The sequence below is a fragment of the Triticum dicoccoides genome, chromosome 5B (assembly GCF_002162155.2).
Source record: "Triticum dicoccoides isolate Atlit2015 ecotype Zavitan chromosome 5B, WEW_v2.0, whole genome shotgun sequence".
Lineage (NCBI taxonomy): Eukaryota > Viridiplantae > Streptophyta > Magnoliopsida > Poales > Poaceae > Triticum > Triticum dicoccoides.
Window position 1 is genome coordinate 620,154,215 of NC_041389.1, and position 15,459 is coordinate 620,169,673.

Genomic DNA, 15,459 nt, shown 5'->3' on the forward strand with positions numbered 1-15,459 from the left:
CTAGCCTATATATTTCATTTGGCCCCCCCAAAGATCTTGCTCAAGCTCCGCCACTGGGGGGGAGGTACTCGAATATATCGCTGGTGACGAACCACTCCTCACGGAAGACATCGAGCGCATCCCGCAGAAGACAACGCGCTCGCAGGCGGAAGGCAGTGGTGTCGCTGCCCGCGGAGTCGTCTAGCTGCTGGTGTTGCACGGAGAGCAGACGCCGAAGACGCCGAGCGCGTGCATGAGGCGGCGCAGGCGCGGGAGCCTGGAAGAAATGAGCGCAATAATGGTGGCCAGCTCGCTGAGCGCGGCGGTGCCGCCGCAGCCGTGGATGGCGCCGAGAATGCCGAGCTCTATGGCGCATTTGAGCGCCATGGACATGACGAAGCCGGAGTCGTACCAGCGACGGCTTTCAGCAAGAGCTCTTCGCCAACGTGTTTCTAATTCCCAATCCCAGCGATGATGATAACGACGATGGCGACAACAATGTCCGCCCTTCCTAGCTGAGTCATATCGGCTGTGGACATGCGACACAAGGGGTTCTGTATTATGTCGCGCGTGGTGGAGACAGACACCTCGTGAGCAAGAAAAAATGAAGGAGATTGGGGAAAGAAGATAATATGACAAGTAGGACCGCACAGTCAGTCAAAGAAGAGACAATCCCAGCCGGGATCGAGCCTTTTCCGATGCGACAAACTGCCTCGGTTTAGGGTTAAAATTGACTGGGATCACAAAGTACAAGGTACCAACTTCAGGGATTGAAAGTTCGAGGTTCAATTCCGACTGGCTTTACGAGTTTAAAGGTTTTTTTTTCAGACTTTACCGTGCAACGGATTCCATTTCTGCCGCGCACCGCGCCGGACAAACCATCTCCACGCGGGGTAAAAATTTGGTATGAGTAAAAATCGTAGGTTGTGGCGGCAAATTCTACGTGAACTGCTGGGATTGGATGGGATTGGATTGGGTGGCGGTAAATCCGGTGGCCGTCTCCTAATGACGGAGCCATCGTCGTTCATTATATTCATACATATGTACGGTTGGTCGTGTTTGACCCGATCATTCGTCGAAGCAAGCAGAGGAGCACGTGTCCAGCTTGACTAGAACACTTCTTTTGTCTTTCTCTCTCTCTCGTCCAAATGGGCTGAGTCACGCATTATGAGAAATGAAAAGAAAAGTTGGACACATGGATACTCCACAGGTGCTCGGTCTGCTTTTTTTTTTTTGGCATGGAGGTGCTCGGTCTGCTGATCGCATGAAAGCGCTGCGCCAAGCGTACAAGAAGACGAGCAAGCGCCTAATTGCCGAATAGGCAGGTAGGTATGTTGGTTCGGTCCCTCGCTGTTAGACTGTATATTATACGATAACTGTATTTGTATCTATATTATACCTCTTGGTATCTTATATAAAGTGATAGGCCACGCACCAGATGCGTTGAGCCAGTTTTCATCAAACCACAATTTAACATGGTATCAGACTAGGTTTCCTCAACCCTAGCCACCGCTCCCAGTCCTTGGCCGCCGCCGCCGCCTCTTTTGATCGCCGCGCCGCCGCCAAGATCCCTCTCGCCATGAGCTCCTCCGGCGCTCCCTCGGCCTTTTCCGCTGCCCTGCCCGCCTCTGCATCCTCACCTGCAGCGGCGCCCTTCATCCCGCCTCAGCTTGCGGCGCTCCTCGCCGCCAGCACCACGAGCCAGATGGCCGCGTCCACCACCTCGCGCCCCTTGTACCTCGGCTCGTCGCAGTTCGCCCCAGGGTTCTTCCCTACGTCGCCGGCCTAAGCATCGGCCCCCCGGGTGCCCTTTGGTGCGGCGCCACCACCGGCTCCATCGGCGCCCTCGGCCTCGATCAACTCCACCGCGGCCGATGTCGCCGCCCCTGCTGGATCCATGGTCGCCGACGGCCCGGACACTGACCCCTGTCAGCTGACGCACCTCATCATGGTGCGTCTCACGCAGGACAAGTACCTGTATTGGCGGGCGCAGATCTTGCCGCTCCTTCGCAGCCGTCACCTCAAAGACTACGTCGACGGGAGCCTCCCGTGTCCGCCCAGCCTCGTCCCTGCGGTCACGGCCACCGGAGCCCGGGTCTCGGCCGAGAATCCGGCGTACCGCACCTGGGTCGCGCAGGACCAGACGATTCTGTCCGCACTTCAGTCCTCCCTGACGGAAGGAGTTGCTGGCCTGGTGGTGTTCGCCGCCACGTCTCTTGACGTCTGGGCGACGATGGCGGACAGCTTCTCGGCTAACTCCTCCGCTCGCGCGTCGGCTCTTCGTCAACAACTCCTTTGGTGCAAGAAGCTCGACTCCTCTGCGCACGTCTACTTCAACAAGATCAAGACGATCGCCGACACCCTGTCCGCTATCGGGGAGCCGCTTCGTGACACGGAGTTCATTGACTTCGTTCTTCGAGGTCTTGATCAGGACTATGACAATCTGGTTGAGGCGGTGCGGGGTCGTGAGACGCCCCTGTCCTCTCGGGACTTGTATGCACGCCTCCTCTCCACCGAGCAACATGTTGATGCCCGCCATACCGCGATGCAGCTGAACGATCCTCAGGCCCACGCCGCCTACCGTGGTGCTTCTACTGGTGGCCATCGTCCACCTCGCCCTAGTGCTGGCCCGTCCATGGGAGGTGGTGGCCGCCAGCCTCCTCCATCGCAGCCGTCACGTGGTCCTCCTGTGACCATCGATCGCCGCGGCCGCCCCAACGTCGACTGCCAGCTATGTGGCATCCACGGGCACTATGCCTCCCGCTGCCACCGTCGCTTCAAGAGGGATTTCCTTGGCATCGGCAACGACGGGCGCGGCAACGAGAAGCAAGCTGCCATCGCCGAACAGAGTTCCACCAGCCACCCCGGCGGAGGCGGGTACACGCCGTCGTGTCCGATCGACCCCGCGTGGTACTTCGACACGGGTGCCACGGAGCACATGACCAATGAGGCTGGTCATCTCCAGGCGCAGGAGCCCTACCGCGGCCGTGACAAGGTCCGCACCGCTGATGGTTCAGGTATGCCCATTACTCATGTTGGTCAGGCCTCCCTTCTGTCTAGTTCCTCTCGTCGCCTTCGTCTTCGTAATGTCCTTCACGTCCCGCATGTCACTCGTCCATTACTATCTGTTCGTAAGTTTACTTATGATAATGATGTGTTTTGTGAATTTCACCCGTTTCATCTCTTCGTTAAGGATCAAGCCACACGAGAGGTTTTGCTTAGAGGTCGCATCCATTAGGGCCTGTATGCGTTGGAGGCGCCATCTCTTCCGGAGGCCTTCACTGCTGTTCGCACGTTGACGCCCCATTGGCATGCCCGGCTTGGGCATCCTGCGTCTCCCATAGTTAGCCATGTTTTGCATCGACATGAACTTCCTACGTTGTCTAGTTCTAAAAATTTAGCAGTTTGTGATGCTTGTCAACAGGTAAAAAGTCATCAGTTACTGTTTGTGTCTTCATCTCGAGTTGTTACTACTCCATTAGAGCTTGTGTTTTCAGACGTATGGGGCCCTGCCCAAACATCTGTCAGTGGTCATAAATATTATGTCAGTTTCATTCATGCCTACAGTCGCTTTACGTGGCTTTATCTCCTCAAAAGTGGCTTTATCTCCTCAAAAGCAAAGCTGATGTGTTTAATGTGTTCTTAGAATTTCAATTGCATGTTGAGAGACTCCTACAGCATAAGATCATTCATGTTCAGTCCGATTGGGGGGGTGAATACCGCAACCTCAATTCTTTCTTTAATAAGCTTGGGATATCTCATCGTGTTTCTTGCCCACATACACATCAGCAGAATGGTGCCGTTGAGCGCAAGCACCGTCACATAGTTGAAGCTGGCCTTACACTTCTTGCTCACGCCTCCGTGCCATTTCGGTTTTGGAGTGATGCTTTTACCACTGCTTGTTTCTTGATTAATCGAACTCCTACTCGAGTATTAAAAATGAAGACACCGCTTGAACTGTTGTTTAATGAACTTCCTGACTATACTTTCCTCAAGGTTTTTGGCTGTGCTTGTTGGCCGGACCTTCGTCCCTACAACAGTTGCAAGCTTGAGTTTCGCTCCAAAAAGTGTGTCTTCCTTGGGTATAGTGCTCTTCACAAAGGCTACAAATGTCTCCATGTTCCAACAAATAGAGTCTATATCTCCCGTGATGTCGTGTTCGACGAAAATTTGTTTCCTTTTTCGAATATGCCATCTTCCCCAACGTTGTCATCACCCATTAATATTTCTTGTGTTTCGCCTGATCAGCTTGAGGATCTTGCATATTCGCATGTGCTATTACCTAACCACAGTGCAGGTACGGGGCGTGGCGCTCTCCTCGAACTTCTTGCCGAACAGGAGCTGCCCGGACCTGCTTCTGATGATCGCGGCGTCGATCGCTGCATGGGCCATGCAGCGGGCGCACGTCCCGAGGCCACCTCTTCGGCTCCTCCTGGCTCAGCCACTACGTCGCCCGCGCGGCTGGCTGGCTCTGGGCCTCCCACGCCTCCCGCCTCGCCTGCGCGGTCTTCCTCGCCCACGTCATCACCGCCCGCCTCACCTAGGCCGGTCTCCCCTGCGCTCGCCTCGTCCATGCCCGCCTCGCCCGGTTCCGCTTCTCCGCCTGGGCCAGACTCGCCAGTATCTGCCTCACCTGCGGCCTCGCCGATCGGGAGCCCGTCTCCTGCATCATCGCCTGCCTCTGCTAACGAGGTAGCTGATGACCCGCCTCCAGGTCCTCTAGTCCTTCCGCCGCATACACGTAGCCGGAGCGTATTCCCGGCCCAAGGTACGCAAAGATGGCACTGTTGCATGGATTGTTGCTTGCTTGGCCCAAGCGCAGTCTGATCCTACTGCGGAACCTCGACACTATCAAGCAGCGATGAGTATACCTCACTGGCGTGCTACTATGGACCTCGAGATTCAGGCTCTTCGTCAGAATGGCACCTGGCAACTGGTCTCTCCCCGTCCAGGTATCAACATCATTGATTCTAAATGGGTTTTCAAGGTCAAACGACATGCAGACGGTTCTATTGAGCGGTACAAGGCTCGGCTGGTTGCTAAGGGCTTCAAGCAACGGTATGGTCTTGACTACGAGGATACCTTCAGTCCCGTTGTTAAGCCAACCACTATTCGTCCACTTCTGTCGCTCGCTGTCACACGAGGTTGGTCCCTTCGTTAGTTGGACGTTCAGAATGTGTTTCTGCACGGTGTTCTTCAGGAGGAGGTCTACATGCGTCAGCCCCCTGGGTATGTTGACCCTGATCGTCCTCAGCATCTTTGTCGCTTGGTGAAAGCGCTCTATGGTCTCAAACAGGCGCCCCGTGCTTGGTATGCTCGCCTGGGTTCTGCACTTCGTGCTCATGGATTTGTGCCCTCCACTGCTGATACTTCATTGTTTATTCTTCAGCGACCGGAAGTCACTATGTACATTCTGGTCTATATTGATGATATCATCCTTGTCAGCTCTTCTGTTGCGGCGACTGATCGTTTGGTTCTGGCTCTCAGTTCTGATTTTGCTGTCAAGGATCTAGGCAAACTTCACTATTTTCTTGGCATGGAAGTCACATATCCACCAGATGGTCTTGCTCTCTCTCAGCAGAAGTACTCTCAGGATCTCTTGCGGCGTGCTGGCATGTTGGAGTGCAAGGCTGCTACTACTCCCATGTCATCCACTGAGATCATTTCTGCTACTGATGGGACTCTCCTTTCTGCTGATGATGCTACAAAGTACAGAAGCCTTGTTGGGGCTCTTTAGTACCTTACCATCACACGGCCTGATCTTTCATATGCAGTTAACCGTGTCTGCCAGTATCTTCATACCCCTCGAGAGCCTCACTTGACTGCTGTCAAGCGCATTCTGCGTTATGTTTGCTCCACTACCTCTTATGGACTTCATCTCCGGTCGGCGCCCTCTAGTGTGCTCTCGGTCTTCAGTGATGCGGACTGGGCTGGTAACCCAGATGACCGGCGATCCACGGAGGGATATGCAGTATTCTCTGGACCTAATCTGATCGCCTGGAGTGCTCGGAAGCAGGCTACAGTTTCTCGGAGTAGCACTGAAGCTGAGTACAAGGCGATTGCTGATGCCACTGCTGAGCTTATTTGGGTCCAGTCCCTTCTTCGAGAATTGAAGATCTCTCATAGTCAGCCTCCTATCATTTGGTGTGACAACATCGGCGCTACATACCTCTCATCAAATCCCGTATTTCATGCCCGAACAAAACACATCGAAGTTGATTATCATTTGTGAGAGAACGTGTTGCACAGAAGTTCCTGCAGATCAAGTTCATCTCCTTCAAGGATCAACATGATGATATCTTCACCAAACCGTTGTCTCTTCCTTTGTTCATAGGCTGTAGACGCAATCTTAACTTACTGAGTACCTCAGGCCACAGTTAAGATTGAGGAAGGGTGTTAGACTATATATTGTACGACAACTATATTTGTATCTGTATTGTATCTCTTTGTACCTTATATAAAGTGATAGACCACGCACCAAATGCGTTGAGCCAGTTTTCACCAAACCACAGTTTAACACTCGCGCCAGTGGCCGGCGAACCGTATGTTCTGTTTCGTGAGCAACAGAGCAAGCTGCAAGGGCGCGCTCGTCATTCTCGACTCAGGCCACCGTACCGTACGTGCCGGCGCTGGCCGGATCACAAGGACGCGCGTCAGAAACGAATGCTCTCCTCCTTTTATACATGTACAGCAGCCGAAAGTAACAGATTTTAGCTCACCCAACATCCCACTTTCCTCAAATACCAGAACAGTGCCCATGCTTTGCAACGGGATATAAACATTTTAGTACGTTAGCTTGGAATATACCTGTCAATAATAATACGATTGTGTAAATAAATGTCCATCAAATTCTTACCGTGAATTACCTTATATTTTAATGAGTTTTTATCAGTTTTGCCATCGGTTGTACTATACTACCCAGTTCTGCCACTAGAATTTTCCACTGCTCAGAAATGCCACTGTTTCGTTAGATGCGTGCTCAAAAAAGCCATTTTTTCACTATTACCATCTGGTCAATGGACGTTGACCATGTTATATGACTATAATAATGCCCCTGGTCTAATTTGCAAGATCTCTCCATGATGTGGGCCCAACTTGTCAAGAAGTAGGAAAAGAAATTACGAGGAAAAAGAGCGGTGAGGAGGATTGAACCAGAGACATGAGGAACAGATGTACTTGTTCAGCGTGCAAGCTAACCACCACGTCCAACTGAAGCATTTGTTTGAGGAACAGATGTACTTGTACTTAACCTTATCCGATACCTAACCTTTTCGTATCAGTTTTCCTAGCCGCCGCCTGCCGATCCTCAACTGCAACCGCCGGTCGCCAGGCTGCCCCGCCAGCTCCGGCTCGCCTCCATTCATAGCAGCCGCCGCACTGCCCGCCCAGCGCCGCCCCCGTCGCGGCTTCGGCGTTGCCTCCCGCCCAGCACCGCCACTCGAGGCCGGCAGCTCCGACGCTTCTTCTGCCCGACTCCTCAACAGCCCGTAACTCCTCCCGAGTCCAGCTCCGTCACCTCCCGTGATGCCTTGAAGTGATTTGTTCCATGACAATGGCGACGGACAACAGTCCTGAATCGGATATGAGCGTCGGCCACCGGACGCCCGGGCATGTTGTAGCCTCTGAAATTCCAGCAGGGTGAGTATGCTAATTCTTAGTGTGGTGCGTGTGTGGCTCATAGTAGCTTGTAAAGATGGAATTTCTTGTGTAGAATTTGTAGTAGCTGATTGGTGCCTTGTTGATACTCGTGTGCAATTTGGTACACATGTTAGGATGGATACGGAATTACGGATACTAGAAGTAAAAAAGGGCTGCACATGTGAAGTTTGTAAATCTTGCTGTGTTTGTGTTGTTTTCAGAAAAATCGGCAGGCACCATGCTTAAATTTTCAGAGAAATTTAGAAAATCATGTGCGTCCTGCTATCATATTTGTTGTTGCTCTCAATTAGTGTGTGATGCATGAATTAGCTAGCTGGAGAAATGGAGTAGCGAGCAACAAGAAATGATAGGTTTGAATATTATTTACCTAAAGGATATGAGACATATTTCCTTCTATTTCATAACTTTCCCTTAGCTCAGCTGGTTAGCACGAGAGCCTGTCCAGGTCGTGGTCGTGGGTTCGAAATCCCGTGGCGTGGCCCCGACCCACAGCTCAAACAAAGAGAGGATAGTTGACAAACGGGATAGGGGTATTTTTGTCATCTGCCTTCGGTCAACGGCCTTTGACATGACGGTAATGATGAAAAATGACTTTTTTGGACACACGTCCAACGAAACAGTGGCATTTTTGAGCAGTGAATTTTTTTAATGGCAAAACTGAGTAGTGTAGTACAAGCGATGGCAAAACTGATAAAAACCCTATTTTAATTAGAAGTTTGGTAAGTAAATTAAAGTGCAATTGGTTCAGAAGGTAAGTAAATTAATGTGGTTGATTGTCATATACATGAAAGGTTGGACGAAGGGGTGGTGGGAAGGAAGCTGAAATGCGAACATTACATTTTTTTTAATTATTATATAGAGATTACTAGAGATAGTTACAGTCAAACCATGTGCTAGTTTCAAACTACGATCTCGTCCATACCGACACCACAAAAATACACAAATCCCATTTTTATACACACATTACAAAAAATACACTAGTTTCGTACGTAGCGTAGCTTACATCGTCTCTATACGACTACACCTAACAATTAACGAGTGTACATAGCAGCTGGATAATCGATATACAAAGCATTTTGGTTACACAAGTGACACGACGATACCACGATACCTTGAACAAACAGCACACGGGGGTGACGACGCTATGGTACGACGTGTGTGACTGCCTCCGGAAGCTGCTCGAGACGAGGGGGACTAACCGAGCACACACGACGCGCTAGAAGAAGTTGCTGAACTGGCCCGCCAGCGAGTCCTTGAGGTTGGAGAAGAGGCCGAAGAGGGAGTACTGCTTCAGCTTGGACACCTCGTACCACGAGTTGAGCACCGCCTCGTGCTTGTCGGTGCCGGAGAAGGCGAGCTGGATCCCGGGGCTGCAGTCCACCTGCCCGCCGCCGTTGCCCCTGCAGCTCGACGTCTTGATCGCGCAGCTGTTCTCGACGCACCCGAAGTTAGGGTTCCCGGAGCACGACGAGCAGCCGTCCGCCTTCCAGAAGAGGTTCTGCAGCGTGCCCTTGTGGAACTCGAACACCTGGGAAACAGAGCGCGTCAGGGATGAGCAAACGATCACCGGCGATTTGGTCCAGGTTATGGGTTTATGGGCGCACCAGGGTGAAGCCGGTGACTGTGTACGAGCTGTTGCCGACGAACACGGGCGGCGACCTTGCCGCGAACTTCCTCCCGGCAAAGGCCACCATGTACCCACCAGCAGATGTCTGGAACAGAGTGGAAGAACGGCGTATTAAGACTAATGATGAACCCATCATCTTTTATGTCAGAACTGTCCAACAAGACATTTGATAAGTAGACCTATCTTATGTACTAGTACAAGAAAGTAACAATTGTACGTATCATGATAGAACTATGCAAGCTATTGTGCAGTTCTTCTCAGCAGGCTGTATCTACTGCAGGTTGTCTCGGCAATTAATTACAGTGTGCTGAAGTTTTCAGTATTTCTGAAATCATTCTTGTGCAGCATCTTGAGTAGGAGTACAGTATTTGCAAGAAAAAACAGAATGCCAGTGAATGAATCAGGTAATGAGAAATAAATGAGGGTCCTCATCATGACAGTCGGCCATCTAGTACTCTTATCTTAAAACCAAACGGCTGAGCCCAATCAATTAGTGGAAGGGGAAATTTCTCCAGAGTGAGGGGACAGCACATTCAATAAATCCTCAGACGAGATTGCACCGACCAAGTAATAAGAACAAACCCAGCACTTAGGTTGGGCCACAGAGAACACGGAGGCATGTCGAGAGCGCCATCGACGGATCTACCCTCCCTCCTACGGCCAATGAGCCCAAGCACGCAGCTGGCGCTTTGTCTGGACTCGTTGCCTGTGGGGCAGTGTCCAGCTCAACGTTTTTTTGGCTTAAACCTCGCCAAGCAGTAGGCGATCATCAATGGATTTGTGAGGTGCCCCACCGATTTGAATTTCTTCTCTCACAACAAAAGACAACGAGGGAGTACTGCATAATTGTCATCCTAAATTCTTGGTTGCAAAGCACTGTGATTTATTTACTATTTATAGAACAAGTAAAAAGGAGCTAGCTACAAGACAATTCTTTGTGCCAAACAGTTGGTTCCCCTGGGTGCAAATGGGAAAATCGATTAGGGTTCGTCATAAGGAGCATATTCCTCGCGCAAAAAGCTTCGATCGAACAACAAAACCGGAGGAAAGGCTTGAGGAGGTGCAGAGCTCGGCGGAGGGCTACTGACTCACCAGGGCTTTGGGGTCGGAGGCGTTGACGGTGAGGAGCGAAATCTCGTCGACGGTGGGGCGGAAGAGCGCGAGCAGCGGGCCGGCGTTCGCCAGGTTGAGGCGGCTGTCGCAGGGGGAGAGCTGCACGCCGCCGGAGAAGAAGGCGTCGCGCCCCGCGAAGGCCACCCCGAAGGTGAACCCGTCGCCGCGGCTCACCGTCGCGTCCGCGCACGGCTCGTACACGCCGTTGCCGTCGCCCCTGGCGGACGCCGCCGCGGGGAGGAGGAGGAGGACGAGGACGAGGACGGCCGGCGCCCGCCTCGACGTCGCCGTCGTCGTTGCCGCCATGGAGACAATTAATTGTTTCGGGCGCCTCGCTGTGCCTCGGGCGCGACGGAAGTCGTCGATGGATGACGGTTTCGCTACGGCTCACGCCAAGGAAACGGAACCAAACGAAACGCGTCGCGTCGGGGCAAGGAATAAAGGGGTAGAATGAGCTGGCTTTCTTGCTGGGCCGAAGCCCATTTGTTCTGACGGGCCCAAGATTTAACAAGCAACTCAGCAGCTCAGCAAGGTAGAGACTACAGAGCACACACCAGTGAAAAGCACAGGGTTACCCTTAAAAATAACATAAAGTTTCAGAATTTTTTTATTGTACAAAAAATAGTTCCAGAAAATGTGAGTCCATGCTTGCTCTTAGCTACAAATACAACAGTACAAGCTATGGTAACCCCCAGGTCTAGAGGCACCAGCTGACCAGCACATACATATCCAAGCACTAGCTAGACCTCATCTCATGAGATGAGCATTTGGCTGCATACCTATATGGCTAAGAAATAGATGCACATTGCTCCAATGGACCTTCCAGAATCCAAGGCCGCGCATGTAACAGAGCGCAGCATGCTGACTTCGAACCTTGACGACGGTAGATGGGGGCTTCAGATGGCTTGTCAGGCCTGCAGCTCAACTCTCTTGAGCAGCAGATCAACGGAACCGGCACGGCGATGCTTCCCTTCCAGCGCTGGGGAGTCTTCGGCAGCCTTGGGCGATCGGTTCACCGCGGGTTTATTCACTTGCCGTTTGCCAGCTTCTGGGCCTACACATTTTCAGTAGCAAGTGAGTCTATCTGGACGCTTTAAGCAACCGTAATACACCGAGGCACAAGTTGGAACAGGAAACAAACAGCTTTTATCTTTTTTGCGGGGAAAAAGGGGAAACAAACAACTTGTATGGAGGTTACTTCTGAACTGCTGAGTAGTTATAGCGCGCGCACATGAGAAAAACTTATGCTAGACAAGGACATTCATCGAAAAAATGATGAATTTTTCAAAGAAGAAAAGTTACTGAACCAGAGGGAATCTTTGCATCACTAGATGTATGTAACAGATGCAAGGTTTGGACTTACCAGTGCCAGGCAAGGAGAACCTCTTGTTGGCCCGAGGTTGTAACTGCCCAGGCCTCTCCTTAGGATTACTACTGCTCCGGGCACCAAGTCCCGAAAGACGAGACGAGACTTCATCAGAACCTTCCTTCGGTGGCAGCTTCCGTTTCGGTTTAGCTGACGCCGAACCGGCAGACGGGTTCAACGAGGAGCCACCACCCTCTGAGTTCGAGGGGCGGGCCTTCTGGATCAACACATTTGAATGAGGAGCTGAAACCTGCTTTTTCACAGGTTTCCTGTATGGGGCCTTGGTTGCATTTCCCTCAGCGTGCTGCGCTCCGGTATCAATGGCAATTCCATCTGCTGCGTACATGCCCAGGAACCGACTCTCCCACGGGCGGACGGCCATCCATCTCTCCAGCCAATTCCAGCTCCAGCTGTTCCTGTCTAGTTCAGAAGCTGTAATGGCCGCCTGTTGCCTTGAACCTGCTTGCCACTGCAAAAGGAGAGAAGAAACTTCAGATGGAACACTAAGGAGCAGAATAGCAAGGAAAACATGAAGAGCAAAATTTTGTACTCGTTAACTTGGGAGGGAAGGTTAACTTCAATGTTATTCATGAAAGCAACACTTGGAAGTTGGAGTGCAGCAACAGCAAACATGGTAGAGTTTGGTGCAGCCAATTACACAAAAACAACGGGCGTGAGGCTCCCCATATATTACCTTAGTTATCCAGAAGTTATACTTAGGTTCAGAGAAATATGTTTGGTGCACTAATAGCATTCGCTAACCCACGGTTCAAGCATCATGTTGTTAACACTTACAAGTACCACAATCGAGCAATGTCCTCATATAAAACATATGATAAATCACCTGGTGAGAAAGGGCATAGGCCATGGCTCGCTCACGCTTGGCTGCTGCTTCCTGCCTCTTCAACAGTTTTGCTTGGATGTCTTCCACAGACCCTATACTATCGCACCACCCGTCCTGCATTTTAAGTAAGGTGGTAATGGAAGTTAGCTGCCTAAGCCAAATAACTGCACCTGCACTATCATTTATCTCCTGTTAAAAACACAAACCGTAATTCTAATGGGGAACTTATGAGTTATGAACAGATGCCAACAAGGCAAGCAGCATAACAAAAATACTACTCCCTCCGTCCGAAAATAAGTGTCGCTGATTTAGTACAACATTAGTACTAAATCAGCGACACTTATTTTCGGACGGAGGGAGTAATATAGAAGATTAGAACAAAAAATCCTGCAAACTGGTGTGCAGCTTACCTCAATTTCTCGAACATGTGCCTCGTCTGTTTGCTCTTCTTCATTATTTTGTTGGTCATCCATCTGACTTTCCAAGGCCACGCGAACTCGCCTTGCTCTAACACGGGCTTGTACCCTGACCAAAGCTTGCATACACCGGAGTGTTATAGCAGCTTGTTTTCTCACTATATGACCCCTTACAAGGGCCTGAAGCCTAACCAGTCCTTTTAAAGCTCGACGGGCTCTCCTAGCCTGAAGAGGAATGAAGTTAAACTTAATGGAGTACTAGTGCCCTATAAGAAAATAGACATTTAGAGCAATCTTGGCAGATTCCTGAATTTCATTCCAGCATCTCTTTGTTTACACGATAAACTTGTCGGTAGGATATTATGCTTTAGACTAATACTTCAACTTGCCAGCCATATGAAGTATGAACATATGGTTCGTCAAACATTGTCGCACATAGACCTATATATATAACATTTCCATGAATTATAAGTTTTACTTTTACACCAGTTAAGACGGTGCTTTTGTTTACCAACTATAAGCATGAGACCAAATATCAAATTCAAACATACAAACTTGAGGCCATGTATCAGGATGATTCAGTTGTAGCTTTTTTTTTTACTTCTACTGAAACTGCATAGCTATCACATAAAGCTAATCACTCTGTATCTTGTACCATAGCGACTGCACAAAGCCTATTTTAAATACTAACAGATAGCAATCCCCCTAATGTAACCCTACACATTGAGATGAAAGTGCAGGTTTGCTTGGAGCATGGAGATTTAGAATGTTCAAAATATATAAAGAACACACTGGACAATGGATAAATTGACAGAGATAATGTGAATACCAGGAGGGCTCTATATGCAGTCTGAATAATTGTGGCAGCCCAGATCTCTTTGAGCTCCTCTTCTGTTTGAGGCAGTGGCACACTAAGCGTACTGAAACCAGGCCCTGAGCATGAAGGTGTGCCGCACTCGTCTTCTGATGGAACATTTCCATCAGGGAACTCTTCTGGTCCGACAAGGCTAGCGTGATCCTGGGAGTGCTGGTCCTGGAAGTGGAACTGATCGACGGCATCCCTTTTCTGCAATTTCCCCAGTTCACAATGTGTAAGAAAAACAGGGAAATTTTCATAGCACATCAGCAAAGGAACATGTGGCATCACTCTATTCCAAAAAATAAAAAAGAAGGTGGCAGCAGAAACATGGTGTCCTCATGTGTTTATCATCAGGGGCGGTGTACCGGTGTAGCAATACTATACAGATATACATTCGTGTTCCAAATTTATAGTTCTTGTGGTTACATAGCAATAGATTAGTTGAGTTCTTTTTGGACTAGTTTCAGTCCCCAAAATTCAATCTTGTCAGTGGTGCAGAACCAAAGGGTGACTCAAATAATATCACCCAGATCTGCAACACGCCAACAAGTGCAAGAACTTGCAAATGCGTTGCATACAGAAGCACCAACTGCTACCTATCGATTAGATTTATTGTAGGATAATAATGAATTCTCACGGAGCACTGGGCAAAATATTGCTATGATCCTTCCACATCCAAGCAAAATAAGTACAGTAGACCAAAAGGAATTAAGGAACCCAGAGGTGAGAACAAAAAGGCAGAGGCGGAATCTTAGGTAGGTAGAGGTGGTGGTGCCCCGTACTGTTCGGCCGGCGTCGCCATCCTCCTTGCGGCGCTGCTGCTGCTGCTGCCTCTCCACCTTCCTCAGCCCAACCAACGACTTGAGCCACCTCATCGCGCCGCCGCGTCACCTCACCTCGCCGCCTCTGCAACAACCTCCAGCCGCAGATTTTATTTTTTCCGTCAGCACGAGCGCAAACTGCGCAATCTCACATAAGGGACAAGAGAAAACAAAACCGCGGCGGAAAGTGAGTTACCAGATCACGGGCACCTGATGCCGCAGGAAACGACCGGGGCCGCGCGCCGCCGCCGGCCAATGAGGGCCGCCGCGCCGCGAGATTGGGAGGCCAAGGAGCCGGGGAGAGGGCAAGGGTGGAGGGGAAGGTGTGGGCTCGAAGCGTCACCAGTGGCCAGTGCAGTGGCGCTGCTCCCCTGCCTGCCTGCCTGCCTGCCTGCCTGCTACTGGCACCGGCACCACGCGGCCATTACTGCCGCTCCTGTGTGCCGGTGCGAATTATTGCTCGCTCGGCTCGGCTGCCCTGCCTGTGTGGCAGCCGCGGGGAGGAGGAGGGCGAGAATTATATAGACAGGAAAATTACCCTGTTGCCCGCTACGGCAAATAAAGAAACAAAGAAAGAAAAGCGCGGCGCTTTTCTCATTCTCAGGTTTTGCTTTCTGCACCCGCTTGTCGGAATCAAAAGCCCTTTCTTGTTGCTCGCTTCTGAGATTTTCACCGCCTCTCATTCTTTTCTGCCTGCGTCTTGCAGGCAAAGATTCGTTGATTAGCTTTAGGACAAGGTGATTCTGCTGCTGCTGGGCTTATTAGCGTTATTAAT

General features: G+C 50.7%; 2 protein-coding genes across 3 annotated transcripts; both read right to left on the reverse strand.

Annotated features, from left to right (window-relative positions):
* Window positions 1–8,574: 8,574 nt before the first annotated feature.
* LOC119312115 lies at window positions 8,575–10,785 on the reverse strand. Its single transcript, XM_037587852.1, has 3 exons — window positions 10,358–10,785; window positions 9,243–9,350; window positions 8,575–9,166 (listed from the first exon to the last, which is right to left on the reverse strand). The coding sequence occupies exons 1-3, from the start codon at window positions 10,682–10,684 to the stop codon at window positions 8,855–8,857; spliced, it is 747 nt and encodes a 248-aa protein (XP_037443749.1). The 5' UTR covers window positions 10,685–10,785; the 3' UTR covers window positions 8,575–8,854.
* A 164-nt stretch (window positions 10,786–10,949) lies between these two features.
* Window positions 10,950–15,180, reverse strand: LOC119312114 (protein IQ-DOMAIN 1-like). Of its 2 annotated transcripts, none has more exons than XM_037587851.1 (7): window positions 14,881–15,180; window positions 14,646–14,769; window positions 13,834–14,070; window positions 12,999–13,229; window positions 12,589–12,702; window positions 11,742–12,213; window positions 10,950–11,432 (listed from the first exon to the last, which is right to left on the reverse strand). In XM_037587851.1, the coding sequence occupies exons 2-7, from the start codon at window positions 14,736–14,738 to the stop codon at window positions 11,287–11,289; spliced, it is 1,293 nt and encodes a 430-aa protein (XP_037443748.1). In that variant the 5' UTR covers window positions 14,739–14,769; window positions 14,881–15,180; the 3' UTR covers window positions 10,950–11,286. The 2 variants fall into 2 exon arrangements, with proteins under 2 accessions (XP_037443748.1, XP_037443747.1); XM_037587850.1 differs by having other exon boundaries at window positions 14,646–14,779.
* Window positions 15,181–15,459: the final 279 nt, after the last annotated feature.